Source organism: Misgurnus anguillicaudatus, chromosome 19 (genome assembly GCF_027580225.2).
Source record: "Misgurnus anguillicaudatus chromosome 19, ASM2758022v2, whole genome shotgun sequence".
Lineage (NCBI taxonomy): Eukaryota > Metazoa > Chordata > Actinopteri > Cypriniformes > Cobitidae > Misgurnus > Misgurnus anguillicaudatus.
The window spans coordinates 44,947,644-44,970,094 of record NC_073355.2 but is presented as its reverse complement, the minus strand read 5'-3'; the positions used below and the strand labels follow the sequence as shown (position 1 = coordinate 44,970,094).

The 22,451-nt window shown below is 36.5% G+C and overlaps 1 protein-coding gene across 1 annotated transcript; it reads right to left on the bottom strand.

The window, feature by feature from the left end:
- Positions 1-201: 201 nt before the first annotated feature.
- LOC141351189 (cytochrome P450 2K1-like) lies at positions 202-5,023 on the bottom strand. Its single transcript, XM_073857752.1, has 7 exons — positions 4,799-5,023; positions 4,549-4,709; positions 1,499-1,678; positions 1,248-1,389; positions 986-1,170; positions 670-811; positions 202-584 (listed from the first exon to the last, which is right to left on the bottom strand). Exons 1-7 carry the CDS (start codon positions 4,911-4,913, stop codon positions 379-381), a joined length of 1,131 nt encoding a protein of 376 aa, XP_073713853.1. The 5' UTR covers positions 4,914-5,023; the 3' UTR covers positions 202-378.
- Between the last annotated feature and the right edge of the window lie 17,428 nt (positions 5,024-22,451).

Here is a 22,451-nt window from a genome sequence, read left to right as displayed (position 1 = left end):
TTTACAATGAATAAATAATTAATAAAACTATTAAAATTAAAATGAAAATACAAATTATATATATATATATATATATATATATATATATATATATATATACATTTTATATATATATATATATATATATATATATATATATAAAATTAGCAATTGTATCTTTGTCACCTTTTTCACCCCTGAGGAGTTTGCACCCCTGCATATATTTGCATGATGTGTGGTGCACATAGGTTCACATGACGCACCAAACGCATTTTTTGACATGATGAGCAACACATTTTGATGAACTTTGCAGTCGTGTGCCCTCTACAAAGAAGTCACTGGACGCCACTTTAAGAATCTTTATGTTTTACAATCTTTATGAGGTATATATTTAACTAGTTATTTTGCCTTTTGTTTTTCTACCCTACTGACTGCACACAGTTTGTGTGGTGAGGGGTTCAAGACAAGACCCACAACTGGTGTGAGATCTAATTCATCTTCAGAGACTCCAGGTGGAGGAGTGAAGTGAAAACACTGAAGAAGAGAAGTGAAGAACAGAAAGAGCTCCATCCTGGCCAAACCCTCTCCTAAACAAATCCTGCGACCTGAGAGAAAAGAAGGGAATGTGTTTGTAATAATTGTTGAACAATAACTCAAATAGATTTTGATGTGAATAGTAAAGTTTATTACCTGCAGAGAAGGGCATGAAGGCGTCACGTTTGATCAGCTGACCGTTCTCATTGAGGAAGTGTTCAGGGTTGAAAGTGTCGGGCGTCTCCCACTCGCTCTCATCTCTCAAAACAGACGTCAGCAGTGGCAGAACACACGTCCCCTAGATTTCAGAAAAAAACACAGACAACAGTAGTGTGATAAAGACTGGGGGTTTTGAAGCCTTAATTTTGGCTGGAAACAACAACGAGTACACTTCCTTAAAATAAACTAGTGAAAGATAAGCTGGACAACAGACTGTAAAGTGTGAATATTGTACAATATGATCAAGACGGACCTTCTTGATGAGATATCCATTGAAGTTCACATCACAGCTGGTTTTATGTGGCAGATTCAAGGGCACTAAATTCGCCAGTCTCTGGATTTCATGGATCACAGCGTCTGTGTAAGGTAAATTCTTCCTGTCCTCTGTAACCGGTTCACGTCCGTCAAGCACCCTGTCAATTTCCTCATGAACACGATCTATGACCCAGAAGGTCACACAAAAAACGTTTCATATCTTTTCTTACTTTTGTAAATATAAAGAGAACAGTTATGACCTTGTATGTGAGGATATTTGGCCATGAGCAGTAAACCCCAGCGTAGCGTTGTGCCGGTGGTGTCAGTACCGGCACCAAACAGGTTGGACACCGTCATGAGCAGGTTCAGATCATTAAATTGTGAATCATTTTCTCCAGATTTCTGTTAAAATCACAAAAAAACATGCTTTATTATTATTTAGGGTGAGAATTAATTTTAAACATATGTACATTAACCCACACATTTGCTATATAAATTCATGATATTCTACCTCTAAGCTTTGTTTCTGGATAAGGAAGGCATCAACTAATCCTCTGCAGTCGAGAGGGTTAAAGGTCTCCTGTAAGCGATCCACCAGCACCTGCATTTCAGCATGGTATTTCTCCAAAGTTTCCATTAGCAGTCTCCAGGTCTTCAGCCACGGTCTAAGCACTGGAAACATGTTGTAGATCTGCAGGTGGAGCCACACGATAAAGTGCAACATAACTATCGCGAGACATACAGAATTTGTTTTAAAGGTGTAATGTGTTTTTAGCGGCATCTAGTGGTGTAATTGCGAATTGCAACCAACCTCAATTTCGAAACGCAAAGACAAGCTAAGGTAGCTGCCACATAGGCTGTTTCTCAATTCCAAGAACGCAAAGAACAAACTTGCGATCTCGCGGACATCTGTCTTGCCAGGCGACCTTGGAAGAATGAACTTAAAAGGTAGCGAGAACACAGAACAATCTTCCTGTTGGTCACCTGTGCTCTGCCATTGTTTTGCCGCAATGACTTCTGAGGCGTAAAATGATTCAGCACACAAGTCTGCACTCAATGCATCCTTGATATCAAGAACACATCCGGGTATTTTTATGCGTCCTCTGTACTTGCGTTCTTGAGAATTGGACTTAAACTTAGACGGTTAACAATGACGTAGTAGAGCAAGAACACAATAGGGGGGCACGGTGTATGGAGATAAAAAAGGCTCAATATAAGGTTATAAAAACGTAACAGTTAAATATGTAAGGTCTTTATACACCACTGATTATTAGGGCTGACCCAGAATATTTGATTATTCGAATATTCATTCCGTGGGTTGACATCCGATTTTCAGTTATGAGATTCTTTTCTTACAACATTATTAGCGTAAATGTAGGCTGACGTTGTCATACCCAATTTTAATCAGAATTTGAGTCTGAGATCGCTCCATTGGGCTGTAATTATGGGGCGTGTTTAAACCAAACCAGGACAAAAAATGGAAGTGGACACTCAATTGGATAGACCTAAAACCAATTATAAACTGTACAATGTAGTTGATATACCTTGAAAGGTCTCAAAAACTTCCCGCAGATATCGCGTCTCCTGAATGATTTTCTCTTCGCTCAGTTTCTTTCCCATCCCAAAGTCTCGAAGAGTTGAGAGAGCAAATCTTCTCATAGTTTTCCACCTATCACCATTTGTAAAGATGACTCCTTCAGAACAAGAGTTTTTCTTAGTTTGTGTTTATAACATGTTCATACTGTTTGTTGATCTGCAAACTTTCCCTGTAAGAGCTTTTATAAAAGTTCAACTTACACACAACCAAGTAAAACAAAGTATACTGATTCAATCCTTGTTGAAAGCTTTGTTTAGTTTGTCCAATTTGTTATAAAAGCTAATCCATACTTTAATCCCTCTATCTTTAGTATTCATTGGCTGTGTCTGAAAGCTTAGGCAGCTGACTTGATGAGGCAATAGGGCTGTGTCCGAATCTGCATACTGTACAGTAGGTACTGAATGAGATGAAGTAGTAGATCATCCGGGTACTTTTCGCAACTGTTTTTCGAATACTTTGTATTCGGACATACTACTGGCCTACTGCTTTTCGCGTGCTATATAGTATGGAAGTAGGCAGTTTCGGATGCAGCATAGGTATGGTCGAGTTCATGCGGCACTGCGCTGACCAATCGGCGAGGTTTGCCGTTTGCAGTCGAGGGAGGAGTTGAAGATGGAGCTGACAAGTCAGACACCTGCTGCTCGTCTTAGTGACGTGTGTGCCGTGTTACCATTTTTAATTGCGAATTAAGTGAATTAGATAGTGAATTTTAACATTAAAATATTTTTTCTGAAATTACAAAGTACATAAAAACAACAAACAAACAAATAAAAAAGAAATGAAAATAATTTGTTTAACTGATAGTCAACAGTAAAATGGTTAAAGTGATGTCATGTGTTACCGTGTCCTTCATTAATGTCTTGGACTATAGGTGTGATGTCTCTTTCCCCGAATTCGTCAGCCTGGTTCACCAGTGCTTGTTTAACCGTTTTGTATCCGGCCAAAACCACAATCTTTTTGGATCCAAGATGAACTTTGAACACTGACCCATATTTCTTGGATAACTGAAACGGTAAACAAGAGCAAGGAAAACAGTTAAAACATTAACAGACATCTGTCTATACTACAAACCTGTCTGACATATAACATTACAAATTAAATGCACTGATAAAACATTTACTTTGTTTGGGAACAATATTTTTACCTAAAAGAAATAACATTTACATATAAAAGGCAAAGAGTTAGGTAATGTTTTAACTTAAAGTTATCGCTACATTACCATAGACTGTAAAAAATATCGTTTTTGAAGCTTAAAGTAGGCGGTGCCTGCCGTCGTCATTTTGGCCTCGCGTCACAGCGCATTCCTCCCGGATATCCGAAAATGGTTAAAGAGGCGGGACGTGGGTGAAGCTTAGGTGACTGGTTGCTGAAACCACGCCTGCCTAGCTCGACTCTAGTGACAGTCCTGTTCAACCGTCACTCAAGTTGCCACACCCTTTTGGAGCCTGCCCCTAGTGGCCAGTCGACGAATTGCAGTTTAAATCACTTCCGTATTGGCTTCATCAGAGAGATCGGAAGGTTGCCCCTAGTACATAACCTACCTGCTTTTTAAACTGTTTAACGCAGTTACGTGATGCCAACTTAGAAATAACCTATAACATTACCACAATAACACGGTATTAAATACGTAAACATTAATAAAGTTAAATGTATCATCCATACTTCAAGTTGTTGCATTCTCACGTCAATGGCAATTTTCAGTGTAATGCCTAAAACAGAAGTCAAGCCCCGCAGCTTTGCTAAAAAGCTTGAGTGAAGTATTTGTGAAAAGGGCCTATTACGTCATAACTGTTCACCACTAGGGGGAGTTGATCACAAATGACCAGTGTCTAATATAGTTAGGTGAACTCAGATCAGTTTTATTACGCAAATTTATAAAACATTCATCTTTCTGACTGATAATGCTACCATTTTGCCTACTTTTAATTAATAGACAGATTTAATGACAAACTTAAAATGGGAACCTGTATGGAAGCAGAGCCGGTCATGTGGATGATCTGGTTTGCCCTGTCAACCATTTCGTTAAACTTTGGGTCGTCATATTCGAAACGATTTCCATAAACAATAGCTGAGATGATGTTAGAAACGGCATAATTTACTGGCTGGGTTGTATTAAAAGGATTTCCTGCGAGAGATACAGAAATGAAGATCAGATTTTGTTAAACATCAGCACTCAAATTGGCATTTATAAACTGTACAATGTAGTTGATATACCTTGAAAGGTCTCAAAAACTTCCCGCAGATATCGCGTCTCCTGAATGATTTTCTCTTCGCTCAGTTTCTTTCCCATCCCAAAGTCTCGAAGAGTTGAGAGAGCAAATCTTCTCATAGTTTTCCACCTATCACCATTTGTAAAGATGACTCCTTCAGAACAAGAGTTTTTCTTAGTTTGTGTTTATAACATGTTCATACTGTTTGTTGATCTGCAAACTTTCCCTGTAAGAGCTTTTATAAAAGTTCAACTTACATACAACCAAGTTTATGGCTTAGGGCATTGCTTAAACTATACACGTATACGGAATATTTAATTAAATAACTTGTGATGTAAGTTTTAATCAGAGCCTTGTTCAAGAATTTTCTAAATGTAAAATAAACCTTTACTTTTTGACACTGTTAAGGGTGAATTACTTTTTATTTTACCAATATTGAGTTTTAGAAATCTTTACTCGTTTACAATGGACAACCCGCTGTGAGACACACTGGGGTGAGACGCGCACGGGCTAGAAAGGAGGGAGGGAGAGGGTAGAGAGAGCACACACCGGCCGGTTGTATAAACTGACACAACCTGGACAGTCTAAAACAATACAACTTTTTTTTGACAGCAATAAACATGACAGTATACGCTTGACATAAAACACACACAGGAAAAACAACCCGCTGATTGACACTAAACTAGACAGCTTGTACAACTTTTGATTGATAGTCCCGCCCCCTGTCAAAACACGACCTGTCAAAACACGACCTGTCAAAGGGGTCATAAATCATTACTTTGACGAGAGGTGGTCCGTTATAACTACTCATGATTGGTAAGATCTCATTGGCAGATAGTTCAAATGCATTATTTTAAAATACATTTGTTTTCCTAAAAAGTATATGTAGTATTTATGTTGGGCCAGTGTGCTGTGGGGTGTTGCAAGCATGAGTTTGTTATAATGTGTGAATATTTACCTGCTGTTGAATCTGTGATTCCAATAATAATCATCAGAATCACACAAATGAACTCCATCACTCCAAAAGACAGCTTCTTAAAAATATGACAAAACAAAATTTGGTAACACTTTAGAATACTGTATCTTACTTACTGCATAACTAATAAGGAATTACTGCAGAATTAATCGTTAGTTCTTCATTAACACTCAAGTCACTAATATTAACTACTAAGGAAAATGTGTTAACTAATCAGTATCTCATAGCGTGTTTTTAATTATGTTAAGTAACTATTAGTTAATCAGTAACTTATCAATTCAGTCATGCCTCCTGAAGAACTACGATTAAATAACTACTAATTCTGCTTCAGGAGGAATAACTATTAAGTAACTATTAATGAACTGTGATTACATTTTAACAATGCGCTGTCGACACTTAAACCAAACACTGAGATACCACATTAATGAACTGTAAATGTAGAAGAAAGTTGCGCCTCAAAGCTGCAAAAAATGTTTATTCATTTATGTTTTTTAAACGAATTGTGAATTCCTCTTGTTTTTCCTCGTGCTCGACCATTTCCGTGGATGACGCTTGAGTGTTAGTTATTTTTGTTATTCAAGTCTTGTCTGCACTGCAACCAAAATCAGGATGGAGCCATGACCTGCAAATACCTTTATGGCCTTATATATATATATATATATATATATATATATATATATATATATATATATATATATATATATATATATATATATATATATATATATATATATATATATATATTCCCATTATAAAGTGATGACAAATGAATTCTGTATTTAAGGCAATGATCAAAGAATTACCAAATCATTTTCAAAGAATTACTTCGAACCCACTGATAATTAATGCAGAATTACCACATCATTATTAAGGAATTACTGAGAACCTGGAACCGTATTCTAAAGTGAAAACAATGGGAACCCATTGATAATTAATGTAGAATTATTACATCATTATTAAAGAATTACTTCAAACCCACTGTTAATTAATGCAGAGTTACCACATCATTATTAAGGAATTACTACGAACCTGGAACCGTATTCTAAAGTGAAAACAATGGGAACCCATTGATAATTAATGCAGAATTACCACATCATTATTAAGGAATTACTAAGAACCTGGAACAGTATTCTAAAGTGAAAACAATGGGAACCCATTGATAATTAATGCAGAAATGCCACGTCATTATTAAGGAATTACTAAGAACCTGGAACAGTATTCTAAAGTGAAAACAATGGGAACCCATTGATAATTAATGCAGAAATGCCACGTCATTATTAAGGAATTACTAAGAACCTGGAACAGTATTCTAAAGTGAAAACAATGGGAACCCATTGATAATTAATGCAGAATTACCACATCATTATTAAGGAATTACTACGAACCTGGAACCGTATTCTAAAGTGAAAACAATGGGAACCCATTGATAATTAATGCAGAATTACCACATCATTATTAAGGAATTACTAAGAACCTGGAACAGTATTCTAAAGTGAAAACAATGGGAACCCATTGATAATTAATGCAGAAATGCCACGTCATTATTAAGGAATTACTACGAACCTGGAACCGTATTCTAAAGTGAAAACAATGGGAACCCATTGATAATTAATGCAGAATTACCACATCATTATTAAGGAATTACTAAGAACCTGGAACAGTATTCTAAAGTGAAAACAATGGGAACCCATTGATAATTAATGCAGAAATGCCACGTCATTATTAAGGAATTACTAAGAACCTGGAACAGTATTCTAAAGTGAAAACAATGGGAACCCATTGATAATTAATGCAGAAATGCCACGTCATTATTAAGGAATTACTAAGAACCTGGAACAGTATTCTAAAGTGAAAACAATGGGAACCCATTGATAATTAATGCAGAATTACCACATCATTATTAAGGAATTACTACGAACCTGGAACCGTATTCTAAAGTGAAAACAATGGGAACCCATTGATAATTAATGCAGAATTACCACATCATTATTAAGGAATTACTAAGAACCTGGAACAGTATTCTAAAGTGAAAACAATGGGAACCCATTGATAATTAATGCAGAAATGCCACGTCATTATTAAGGAATTACTAAGAACCTGGAACAGTATTCTAAAGTGAAAACAATGGTAACCCATTGATAATTAATGCAGAAATACCACATCATTATTAAGGAATTACTAAGAACCTGGAACAGTATTCTAAAGTGAAAACAATGGGAACCCATTGATAATTAATGCAGAAATGCCACGTCATTATTAAGGAATTACTAAGAACCTGGAACAGTATTCTAAAGTGAAAACAATGGTAACCCATTGATAATTAATGCAGAAATACCACATCATTATTAAGGAATTACTAAGAACCTGGAACAGTATTCTAAAGTGAAAACAATGGTAACCCATTGATAATTAATGTAGAATTATTACATCATTATTAAAGAATTACTTCAAACCCACTGTTAATTAATGCAGAGTTACCACATCATTATTAAGGAATTACTACGAACCTGGAACCGTATTCTAAAGTGAAAACAATGGGAACCCATTGATAATTAATGCAGAATTACCACATCATTATTAAGGAATTACTAAGAACCTGGAACAGTATTCTAAAGTGAAAACAATGGGAACCCATTGATAATTAATGCAGAATTACCACATCATTATTAAAGAATTACTAAGAACCTGGAACAGTATTCTAAAGTGAAAACAATGGGAACCCATTGATAATTAATGCAGAATTACCACATCATTATTAAAGAATTACTAAGAACCTGGAACAGTATTCTAAAGTGAAAACAATGGTAACCCATTGATAATTAATGCAGAATTACCACATCATTATTAAGGAATTACTACGAACCTGGAACAGTATTCTAAAGTGAAAACAATGGGAACCCATTGATAATTAATGCAGAATTACCACATCATTATTAAGGAATTACTAAGAACCTGGAACAGTATTCTAAAGTGAAAACAATGGGAACCCATTGATAATTAATGCAGAAATACCACATCATTATTAAGGAATTACTACGAACCTGGAACCGTATTCTAAAGTGAAAACAATGGGAACCCATTGATAATTAATGCAGAATTACCACATCATTATTAAGGAATTACTACGAACCTGGAACTGTATTCTAAAGTGAAAACAATGGGAACCCATTGATAATTAATGCAGAATTACCACATCATTATTAAGGAATTACTAAGAACCTGGAACAGTATTCTAAAGTGAAAACAATGGGAACCCATTGATAATTAATGCAGAAATACCACATCATTATTAAGGAATTACTACCAACCTGGAACCGTATTCTAAAGTGAAAACAATGGGAACCCATTGATAATTAATGCAGAAATGCCACATCATTATTAAGGAATTACTAAGAACCTGGAACAGTATTCTAAAGTAAAAACAATTGGAACCCATTGATAATTAAGAATTACCACATAATTCTCAAACTAGTGTATAATTAATTCACCCTAAAGTAGGACTAACATAAAAAAACATAATTTTACTTTAAAAGATGACACATTTTAAGAACACATTTAAATTTATTGCAGTGTGTTGATAATGTTTTCAACTTTTTTCTATTTCCATACAACAAAAAGTGAACACTGCTTCACTGAAACAATACCAACATTTTACTTTAGTTTACTAAACTTACCAAATATAACAACAGATGACAGCAAATATTGTGTATGCCTAAACTTCAACTTTCAGCCAATGGTTTTCTAATACATTTAATTCATGTTACTTTTTCTAGCAAAGGTCATTAAGAATGTCATACTGAACGATGTAATAATTACAGTTGTGATGTAAAACCTTAAAGGCCATAATACTTTCTAATATCCTTCATCAAACGCCCCAGAGGACCATGTCTGTGATCCATCCCCATCCAAAAAGTCCATTCAATACAAGCTAAGTGCTCCTTCAAGAGCTTCTCAGTCTTGTTGCCTCTCAACCTCCATATCTGTCCTTTGTATGTAGACCAAGCCCTTTCGATATGTTGAGTGTGCCCTCCATGGTCTGGGTTCACAAAGAACCTGCTGTGATTCACTGAGTAGTGTGAGAAGCCCAGCCTTCTCAAAGACCTGTAAGGCCTCCAATCATCACTCAAAATTGTGGATCTTGGGCGAACATGTCTTCTTATGATAGGAATGAGATGGTGTCTTGAACGCCGTTTTACAAGTCGCAAAATCGGTCGCCGTCTCTGAGCCTTTATGGCCAGCATGCCAAACACCCACTTTTTCCTTCTCCATGTTTCACCTACTCTTCCACGTGCATACTAGGAGTACAAAAAACATGTTAATAACTGCTTTAGAATTTATTAACATAAAGAGTTCGCCCAAAAAGAAAATGACCCCATAATTTACTCACCCTTAAACCATCCTAGGTGTAAATTACATTTTACACACAAAACTTTCAGCTTCTGGTAAAACCATCTCTTGCAGTGAGTAACCTACTGATCAATATTAATGAGCAGTGGAAATGCCTCTTGCTGTTAAATTGCGGCACTACATATGATGTAGAACGTATTCCATGGGATGCAAGGTCCAGTTTCAATGCCAAGAGGGGTTTCCACTGCTCATTAATATTAATTACTTATTGCAAGAGACAGTTGTATCGGAAACTCAATGTTTTGTGTTATAAAGTTTCAAATAAGGATATTTATCTGACACAAATGCTTGGAAGCGGCAGGATAAATTTTAAAATGACTGTGTTTTAGGAAGTTTTCATGTTGGTTTATTGTTAATGCTTTCATTTTTTTTAAATGCATCTGCTTATGCGATCGGTTGTTTCTGCGTTGTCCTTATCCGTTTTTGTTTGGAATATTTTGAGATGTGTAATAACATAATAAAATAACAACATATCATTACAATTTGATTATAAATAGAATATTTTTTGTATCTGCTGTCAAATGTAGTTGTCAGTAGCTTAATGCAGTTTAACAGAGAATTAATTTTACATTCATTTTCATTTTTTTACATCACACTGTCTATTTTACTTTTTTTCAACATTGCATTAACTGTGAAATTTCAATAGAACTGTTAAATATAAAATCCCACCTTCCTTTTATGGCGGAAGTTGCTTTCATCTATTACGATGAACTCTGTTCTTCCACCCATTCTCTGTCCAGTCTTCATTCTATATCGCTTTATAAAACGGTTAGTTCCAATCCTTGATTCTGATTGGTCAATAGGTGTGCTTTATTCGCAATAAAACACTGCTATGACCGCTTCACCCAACGGTTCTATTTAATATCACTGCGCCCTTAGCAACACCCTTAGCAACACATAAACATATAATGAGACAAAGTCTGAGAACAGTTTGTTGTTTTCATTTGAACTTTCATGTTGTTGTTCACAGTCAGGGACTATTTTTTCTAGCGGAAGGAATGCTTTTATTGATTTAACTTCATGAAAGTTGCACTAATATTTTTTTTACTTTAATATTGTGTGGTAACCGTTTTATAAAAGCAATAAGGTACTCGAGGCAAGCGCTGCATCGTGAATAAGCAACGGCCGAAGGGGTTGCAGGCACTCCGCTTCGCGTCGTGCCTAACAACGCCCCTCAGCCGTCACTTATTCACGACACAGCACAGCCTCTCGTACCCCACCGCTTACTTAAAGCATCAATACAGACCAGCCTAAGCTTTCGACTCATTTTACTCAGGGTTGCTGAACTTCCAGCAATGCCATCCTGCATCATGTCGACCTGCCTTAATCTTAATCCTTGGGAGTATCTGAAAATAAAAGTGAAAGTTTTTTGAAAATCAATCAAATCATTGCTGTTATGGTGCTTTAAAGGGATAGTTTAACCTAAAATGAAAATGATCCGTCTTTTACTCCTGTGTTGTTTCCTTATGTCCTTCTTTAGGACGACAAAAAGATGAAATTTTGAAAGTGGGTTAAAAAATCAAGAACATAGGGCACTGGAACAACAACGGGATGAGTAAAAGATAAGTTAATTTCCATTTTTAGGGTGAAAATATCCCTTTACAGGGCTATCAGACTAACATTTGATAGGTGGCACCAGTCACTGGGTGGTGTAAAGACAAAAAATAAACACTAAAACTAAGTCCAAACATGCTAAATTCATTACAAATACAGATTTCTCTTCTTTATATACACAAATAATTTTTTTTAACTTTACCATACTCTTAACATATATTTGCCTTACTGTAAACCATTAAAGTTCAAGAATGATGAGAAAAGAAATCACATTCTTGTGCTGTGATCTCCACATAATGTCTCCATACAAGATATCATTTGGCCAGGACTTGTAAACTCTAATCTGAGGTACTGGGCACAATGTTTTATGTCTTTTCTGTGTTTAGGCTTTCATTAATAAAACTAAACCGGCTGTACTCCGCGTCTTTAATTACGGACGTTTCTTTTTGCGAGCGTGTGGAAGTTGCGCAAGCTTATTTCATTAATTGCGCTGAAATAGAAAGCTCTTACATACACATGTACAGAACACTGTGCAAACCCTGTACGGCATTTTAAACCCGTCATTTCACCCGCTTGCGTTTTAACAAACAGACCATCCCCTCAGTATACTGGACAGAAGTGGACAAAAGAGACGGATGGTGATATGCATCTGATATACCGGTATGATTGAAAGGCGGGGAAGGGGCAGCGACTAGGGAAAGTGAACTGGAAGCCCCGTAAACGTAATCGCCTGCGCATTATATTAATATTTAAGCGTAACTAAACCCCTGGTCAGAGCCTGACTCCACCCACTGGCAATATTTGAAAATGCAAGAAAAGTGGGCAGATCCCAACGGTGATAGAGGGGACGAACCAGGGACGTGCACAGACATTTTGAGGGGCAGGGCTCCAAGTGAAATAAAGGGCACCTTTCATAATTATGTATATATATATTTTTTCCCTTTTTTTAAACAAAAAGTATAAATAAACACAATTCTGACTTCCTTTTTAAAAAAAATTATTAAAAAAGTTAATTAATTTTATCTTCCTCAAACTCACGCAATTTTTTAATTTTCAAAAGATGTCTACAAAATAATCAGTTCACACAGACACCATGGTCTCCTATAGTCTAGTGCTGCGTCCGAAACCGCCTACTTCCATAATATATAGTACGCGAAAAGCAGTAGGCGAGGCGAGTAGTATGTCCGAATACATAGTATTCGAAAAACAGTATGCAAAAAGTACCCGGATGACCTACTACTTCCGGTTAGATTTTGCAGTGTGCATACGATGGACGCTTCACTATCCCATGATGCCCCGGACGAGGAGTTGTCCAACGAAGAAGAAGAGGCACGCGGCTGTTTTCGTGCTGAAATGACATGACGTGATGACGACGTATGTCACGTGATGTAGCAACATGGCGGATGTAGTACGTCCGAATCTCATTCATACTACCAGGATTCATACTATACAGTACCTACTGTTTTAACGGTAAATAAGTAGGTACTTCATCTCATTCAGTACCTACTATGCAGTATGCGGTTTTGGACGCAGCCTAGGTTTATAGAGCAGCAAAGGAAGCCATTACACAATGTGCATGTTTTGAAAACATTAAATTACACATTAATTACAAATTTGTTAAAATGCTAAAAACAACGTTGTGACTGCTGAGTTAGCGCTACATAAATGCTATATCATATGCTAGCGTTTAGCTGATTAGTTAGTTGTTACTCAAAATGTATTTTTGTCTCATAAGGGCTCAAAATATAAGGTCTGTTTACTAATGTGAGCTTCTGGCATGAGCCTGAGAGCAGAGCAATCAGAGCAGAGCTCAATATTATTATTCATGACCCTTTCAAACAGGGCAAAAATAGACCATTTAATTAAAATGACAAATTCTAGGGTTGTAAATAGACATGTAAAAACGTTTCTGGATAATTTTTGCACTTAATAAAGCAACATACCTTCTATGTAATTGTCAAAGAACAATTTAACATATTATGACAACACATCCTATGGCACCTTTAATCTTAGGTTTCATATTTATTAGGGTTACACATGTCAGAAACAGGCCTATTATATTTGTATTTTATATTTTAATTTTTTGTGATGCCAGTGAAAATTAAGACTTGGCAAGTAAAATACTAAACCATCAGATTTCTTCCCAATCTACTCCAGCACTACAGTATAACACATTATATTTAACAGCCATTACAAAAAACGCAAACAAAAAAAGCTTACTACTGCAGTTAGCAATTATTTTATTGTTTGTGCTTTATTATCCCTTACGAAAATTAACCAAGGTTTTATTGTGGTAAAAGTGTAGTAACCATGTTTTTTTGATCAATTGATTTCTATGAGCAAAACCATGGTTTTACTACACTAACCATGGTTTAACTATGGTTTTTGAAAACCATGGTTGTCAAAACCATGGTTATTTTGTGGTAACCATGGTTTTACTACAGTAACCATGGTTTTTTGGTCTTAACTGTAGTAAAACCATGGTTAATTTTCCTAAGGGATTTTATGAGCAGTCTGTTTACGTTAAACTACATACACTACACTGTTACAAGTTTGCAACTCTTCATGTTAATATGGGATTGCCATGGAAAACAATGTCCCTGAATCGTTATGCGTAACAACGTGTCCAATATTTTGTGCATAGAACTGTTAATATCAGAATGCTTTCTTCCTCACACACTTACCGGTAGCTGCCTGCATAATCATGGACATCGCGTCTCGTTCAGGCTGAGCTTGGCGCTTGAAGCCATAGATATGTATAAAGGCTAGATGGCTCGTCCGCGCTGCTGGCCAATTGAGTGCAACGTCCGCATTTTGGCGGCCATCTCACGACAGGGCGCTCGCTCACTCGTAGCATTGAGTTTTAATGATGCAGGTACTTTTAAATGACCATAACTTGCTTAATTTTTTACCGATTTTCAAACGGTTTGGCTTGTCACAAACGTCAAAGATGTACCCATGACACTGCATACCTATACTAAAAATAAAAAATAAATTCATGAAACATGTTAAAGCATCCAGAATTATAGCCACGTTAATAACGTTTGTAAAAACCCAAACCGCTTGAAAATCGGCAGAAAACTGAGCAAGCTATGGTCATTTAACAACACAGTCTCACACCCATGGCGTCAATATTTGACGACACTTGACCATGCGTCAATATGTTGACGCGGAGGGTACCCCTTTCGCGTCACTTTTTGACGAACTAGGGACTTCAATACTATTAGGTACGCGAAATTAAACAGTTGTCACCTGACATTGGGGTTAGGGATAGGTTTGGGTAGGGATGTCATTATGTAAATCTAACCCTAAACTGACGCGAAAATGGTAGAAAATGGTAAGAAAATAGGAAAGACAATTTCGCGTACCTCATAGTATTGAAGTCAAGTGTCGTCAAATATTGACGCCATGGGTGTGAGACTGCGTTGCATTTAAAAGTACCTGCACCACTAAACTCAAGGCTACGAGCAAGCGAGCGCCCTGTCGTGGGATGGCCGCCAGGTGATGCCGTTAGGGACTCCGCCTTGAGCCATCTAGCCTTTATACACATCTATGCTTGAAGCGCGAATGATGCAGCACGAGTGTAGACAAGCCAATCATAACGCGAAGTAAGTTAGAGAGGCGGGACTAAGGAAAGGTAAAGCCAATCATATTAGCGATGTGAATTTTGGAGGCGGGACTCATCTGTTAACCGTTTGTGTGCCACAAATAGCGCTATTTTTCTTTATATAAGAGTTTAAATCTCATTTAAATGATTCCTGAATAAATTCATGTTAAATTAAATAAGCAACAAGTAAAAAACACAAGAAACAGACAGACATCAGTTGTTATATGAATAAAGATCATATTATTATTTTTTTTAAAAGCACCCCAGGAAAAAAATGGCACTTTCTCTTCAGGAATAAAAAGGGCAGGTGCTCAAGCCCCCTTTGATGTCTATGTGTGCACGTGCCTGGGACGAACTAAGCACGTACCAAAGAGTAGTGTGTGGTGAGATCGTAACAAGGGCGTGGTGAGCTTGAACTTGCTTACGTCACGAGTCATTTTTTGGACCCAACATCCAATAGGAAAAATCAACTGCAGTAGCCACGGTTCAACCTGAAGAGGGCAGCACTCAGACGTTTTTACACCATATATTGCAGTATTGAAACACTTTATATCCAAATGTCAAAAAAGTTACTAAAATCAATGAACAGCACTAATAAAGCATATGGGTGGGACGGTTGTCATGACCACCGCACCACCGCGGTGGTGCAATGCCACCGCAGTGGTGAAGTGCCACCGGCGGTTGTGTGACGTCACAAATCAGGTGAATGATTAAACAAAATAATAAGTAAAAATTGCAGTTTTTTTACACGTGAAATAATAATAACAAAAGTTGTACAGTAATTTAAAGCCTAAGATACAAATTTATAACATTGGTTTATGTTAATACACAAATCTCCGCTACATTATCATGTATGGCGTTTCCACTAAACTGGTGGATTTTAGCATAACTCAGCACGTTGGAGTTTAGCCATGTCACTGTGTTGTGCGTCTGCTTTAGTTTCTTTTGGTCTCCAGTGACAGTGATACATACACATCACGTTTGTCTTTTGTTGTGAAATAAAAAATTTACCAGGTTAAAGTCGCGCGCATCAGGAAGCGCATTTAGTGAAACTTTATTTTCTTTCACCATTTAAACCACCCTAACCCCCCCATGGACCCCACCACCGCAACACCGGCGGTTGTTGTTGATGGTTCCACCGCGGTGGTAAAAATTTGCCACCGTCACAGCCCTAATAAAGCATCATTCTTACAGGTCATTAACTGAAAAAAGTTGGTTTAGGGTTAAGTTACTCTTTAAGTATAATTTAAAATTCGCAGTCACGCCAGTGCGACCTTTAATAAAAAAAAATAGTAGCATTGGCAGGAAAAATATTCGCAAAATGCGACTATTTACTCGCAGTCTGCAGCCCTACTTTTTACATATCGTGTCTAAAAATTAGTGGAGAAGGAGAACTCGGCCGTGCCGCTTTCTTTCTTTTGCTAAGCAGATTCTGACCACACACACATATATATATATATATACCAACAGATTTCAATGTGTTGCTTACCGGTATATGAACTTCATCCAGTTTTGTAAGGTGACCTTGCTTTTTTCAAAAATTGAGCCCGTCCTGCAGGTCTTCCTTACGATCTGACTGTGCTTTCGTCTTCGACATTCCCTAAAATGACCGTGAACATCGATCATTTACATTAGAAATGTTATATTACCATGATATTGTAGTTCTTTTATTCTTAATTAATTTACCATTGGTATCCATCGCCTGTTTGTGTCCTCTTGATTTTCATTTGTTTCTTACACAGTCTGCATTTCATTCTTTTCTTGATGAGTCTGTGTTTCTTTAGCCATTTAATTAACTTTCTTGTACCTCTTCTGTTGGTCTGCTCACAAAGCGAAAGAACTTTTCTTCCGAGTTCCATTATTTCGCGGCTCAAAACCCGTCCCTAACTACAATGTATAAAGTCTGATTCGATAGGCGCCTTTTTGTCCTTATTTGGAAAAGTTACGTAGTTCGCAGCAAACGTTTACCTACGTATGTGCGCAGTCTGCACACTCATTGGACAAGCTTTAGCCATTATTCGAAGCTATACTAAACAAAATTTGAGAGGCAAAATTTTATGGATGAGCTGAAGAACGCATTTGAAGACCCGGAATATAGCGTTTAATTCAAGAACCATTTACCGCACCAATGGCGTGCATACAATTTGACCAAGACAGAATAAAAAATAAAAATGTCATAAAATTTTTGGAAGATATTCAAATAACTGGAATAAAGCCAGCCGTTCATTTGATTACACTTTGGAGTAATGAACTCGACGGAGAGGAATCGCATCAGATGATTGAACTCGTCGGCAGAGATGGGTGTATTACGCAAATAGGATTGGAGAATAGATTTACGTGTAATTCTAGTTCAGAATCAGAAGAAAGCATGGCGATGGAGAGGAGAAATCCGCGCAAAAGGGCACGACCTCAGCATCTGATGGACGAGAATGAAAATGCAGGTAATTGTGCATATCATATGTTTTTTATTAAATTAAATTAGTTTTTTATATTAGTATTAAGTTAGTTAGTTAACACATGTCGGCCTTGTGCGAATTATATGACCCACCGAAGCTAACGTTAATTCCATTCCAAATCACGGGGGATAGGGGGTAGGCCTATCTACATTATTATAATTAATAATTTTAAAACCTGGTTTCACATGGCTTAATTGTAATCCCAGGCTATAATGCACGTTTAAGATAACCGAAAATAACTTGAACAGGCAGATCTTAAAATATGTCAGTAACTTACCATTGTTTTGCATCAAAACGAAACCAGTTATACGATTTTTATACAAAACACAACATCAAGGAAGTTTATATGATATTTAAGCAATATCGCTCGAGTAGGATTGTGATATATTGCTCTATAATCATCACGGCTGTGATTAGGCCAGAGGCACGAGGCCGCAGGCCGAAGCGTTTACAGTTCTGTTATCAGTAGGATATCGCACGCCTTTTAGCCAGATTTGAGAACCAGAATGAACTGTTGTATAATCATGTTTAATATAATATTAAATACGACCAATTTTAGATATTGATATTGTGTTTTGCATCAACAGAAGCATCAGTGCCACCAGCACCAACCCAGCAGATGTCCTTTATAAAACTTAAGGATGAAAACACTTTTTTGAAATCCAAAATCAAGGTCCTTGAGGACAAATGCAGAGATCTAGAGAATGAGAGGGATTTCCTGCGCAACAGTCTGACAAATGGTAAAATGTTGTCTGTCTAGTAAAGGCAATTTTTCCTTCCATTGATCATAAAACATACTTCACACACCTCAAAGCCTTTATAAAGCTAAACAAAAAGCTTCCGGTGTGATGGGCATTCACATGCTACGTATATTACTTTCCATAATTTACTGCACACTTCTATGATGATGTGCTACTCTACTGATACAGTAAGAATATGTATCTCATCATGGCATTGTGTAAGACATCAGGAAAAGTTAACATACGTTGAATACACATGATCATCACACATGACGCTTGTTGTTTTGCTTTATAAAGTTTTAATTAAGTATATTTTTCTCACAAATGCCGCAATACATGTCAGAAGAATGATTGTGAAATAACTCATTCTACACCTAAAAAAAAATCACATAGGTAACTGTTTAAGCAATTAAAATACTTCAATTATATTTCCTGTTTAAAACACAAACAATATCGCTATGGGACATAACCCAACTATGAAAACACAAACACATAAGTGTTCTCCAAATTATTGGTTTGTAGAAACTCATATTTAGAATGGCATTAAAATCGTGTTGTCTCTATTTTCTTATTAGCATTGTCAACAAAGGAAGAGATGCAGGGAGCTTCTTCCAGACCACCCCAAAATGTGATTGGTAACCCTGACTCTTCCGATGAAGACTCTTCTGACCTGCATGAAATTAAGACGGTGAAAAGAAAAAGAAAGGAAAAGAAGAAAAAAGCAAGTAAAGTCAACTCTTCATCCTCTTCAGATGAATCTATTTCTTCCTCTGATTCGTCGGTTTCCTCTTCACCCACCAAAAAGAGGAAGCATAAGAAAAAGTCAAGAAAGCCAGCAAAACACATGAAAAAAAACAGAAGAGGTATGTTGCCGTTTTCATAATGTGTATTATATCCTAATAACCATAACAGTCCAGTCCAAACTGAACGCGAGTTGAATAATCCAAGTGCAGTTTATTGAATTAAAGTGTGAGCAAACAAACAAAGCAACTATTAGACTTGGACACACACAGACTTTATCTTAACAATAACACCAACAGCAGGGTTACATTAACAATACACAACCAAATAACATGGAGAACAAGAGGCTTAAATACATTAACTTGGTAAACACATAACTGAGACAACCAACTGACACAAGGAACAAGGGTACCAATAAACAAACAGGACTCGGAAACACATAACCATAAACAACTTATCAGCACAACACATTGACTTAAGGGGATCGCACACCGGCCGCGCCGCGCCGCTCAGCGCCGTTCTAAAAAAAATTTAACACATTGTTTTCTATGAGTGTACGCACACCGGCGCCGACAGGTGGTGCCTGGACTGGCGCCACCTGTCGGCGCCGGTGTGCGTACACTCATAGAAAACAATGCGTTACATTTTTTTAGAACGGTGCGGCGCTGAGCCGTATGGAGAGCAAGGGAAGCATGACACAAGCAAGCAACATAAATCAAACTACGAATTAAAAGACATGAAATCCTAAACATGAACAAAAGTATACATACAATAACAATGGCATCATCGTTATTAAAATAGTTCCTTTGAGTATTTGAAAAAGTCTTAGATACTAAATATTGTCTGGTGAGTGATTTATTATAAACAATTCTTTAAATACTTTGCACTTTTGAATTAATAACTTAAAAGGGCCATGGCACAAGACTTTTTTAAGATGTCAAATAAATCTTTGGTGCCCCAGAGCACATATGTGAAGTTTTAGCTCAAAACACCATATACATAATTTATTATAGCATGTTTAAAGGCATACTTCACCGATTTAGCATTCAGCTTTGTATCTGTAGAAACCCGGCAGTATTACTGAATGACCATGTTTCCCTCCCTCATTTCCCCCTGAGAGGAGAGATATCTGCATTTTGGTTCTGCAAAAAAGTCCTCCGATGATGTAATATGACGATTTTTGCATCATCGGAGGACTTTTTTGCAGAACCAAAATGCAGATATCTCTCCTCTCAGGGGGAAATGATGGAGGGAAACATGGTCATTCAGTAATACTGCCGGGTTTCTACAGATACAAAGCTGAATGCTAAATCGGTGAAGTATCCCTTTAAATTGCCACTTTGTAGGTGTGCAAAAATTTGCTGTTTTGGGTGTGTCCTTGAAAATGCAAATGAGCTTATGAAATTCAAACACTGATCACAATGATGGTGGTTTGTTGCAATTAAAACTCAATTGTGCTTTTCTCTGCACTAAATGGCAGTGCTGTGGTTGGATAGTGCAGATTAAGGGGTGATATTATTATAACAAGAGCTCCTTATGACATCATAAGGAGAGCCAAATTTCAACAACCTATTTTTTCATGTGCTTTTGGAGAATGGTTTACCAAAACTAAGTTACTGTGTTGATCTTTTTCACATTTTCTAGATTGATAGATGCACTGGGGACCCAATCATAGCACTTGAAACATTGAAAAAGTCAGATTTTCATGCCATGGCCCCTTTAAATTAATATTTTAAGTAATCATTTTTATTTTTTATTCTGACTGTCCTTAGTTTGTATAGTGGTAATTGTTTTAAGTACTTAAAATATGTGTAACATATGTATTTAACTGGTTTTGAAGCAAAATGTAAATGTCTCAGGTTACGTATTTAACCATAGTTGCATGAGAACAGGGAACAGAACTCTACATTTGAATATGCTATATGGTCACATGGGGGTTTCCCCATAGTGTATTCAAACGCAGAGCAAGTTCCCTTTGAAAGGGAACTATTTTTTAATGAATTCAATGAACTGACTAAATTGACAGTTTGACAGCATTTCAATAATTGATTAAAAACCTAATTTTAATAGTCTAATTAAAAAACAGTATTGACTATAAAACATGTCAGTCACAATTAGAGGCTTTTGCATATGATTTTTTTTATTTGATGTATTAAATTTTGTTTCTGAAGTTAAATACTAAGCATGCACCTTTGATCTTTTCCAGTTTTTCTTCCAGAAGAGGCTATACAAAGATATAAAAAGGTCCTGCAATACCTAACACAGGGAATGACCAAAACACTGGCGTACCACAAGTGTGGGGTGGATCGAAAGACGATTGTGGATACAGCAGCGATAGCAGAACTGGAATAGTGTGATGCTGAAGCCTACAAGACATTACGTGAAAAGTTTCACAGAGGCCAGAAACTGTCAGAGTTTGCCAAACAGTGCAAAGAAATGTGCGCAATGGAGCCACTTCGAACCATTATCGAGGAAAAAAAGAAGAAAGGCATGCTTATTGACCTTTGCCAGAAAAACAAGTAACAAGAATTAGATGTATTATTGGCTGAAAGTTGAAGTTTAGGCAAGGCATACACAATATTTGCTGTAATCTGTTGTTATATTTGGTTCCTAGCTCCTAGTACTGTAATCTGATGTAAAATTTTGGTATTGTTTCAGTGTTCACTTATTTAAGTGTTCACTTGTTTCAGTGTTCACTTGTTTTGTTGTTTGGAAATAGAAAAAAATACTTACAATTAAACATTATCAACACAGCAATAAATGTAAATGTTCTTAAAATGTGTCATCTTTTAAAGTAAAATGACGTTGTTTTTTTCATGTTAGTACTACTTTAGGCTTTATTAATTATGCACTAGTTTGCTAAATATTAACTTTAGAATATAATATTTTAGTAATTCTTTGAGAATGATGTGGCAATTCTACATTAATTATTAATGGGTTCCCATTGTTTTCACTTTCTAATATGGTTTCAGGTTCTAAGTAATTCCTTAATAATGATGTGGTAATTCTGCATTAATTAACAGTGGGTTTTAAGTAATTTTTTAATGATGATGTAATAATTCTACATTAATTATTAATGGGTTCCCATTGTTTTCACTTTAGAATACTGTTCCAGGTTCGTAGTAATTCCTTAATAATGATGTGGTATTTCTGCATTAATTATCAATGGGTTCCCA

Bases quoted from the DNA above. Each gene is read 5' to 3' on its own strand.
- LOC141351189 (XM_073857752.1), bottom strand. From the start codon at position 4,913: ATGAGAAGATTTGCTCTCTCAACTCTTCGAGACTTTGGGATGGGAAAG. The intron at 1,679-4,548 runs GTTCCCATTTTA...CTCCACCTGCAG, and splicing joins CCGGCTCTGCTTCCATACAG to ATCTACAACATGTTTCCAGT. The intron at 585-669 runs GTAATAAACTTT...CTTTTCTCTCAG, and splicing joins CTTCATGCCCTTCTCTGCAG to GTCGCAGGATTTGTTTAGGA.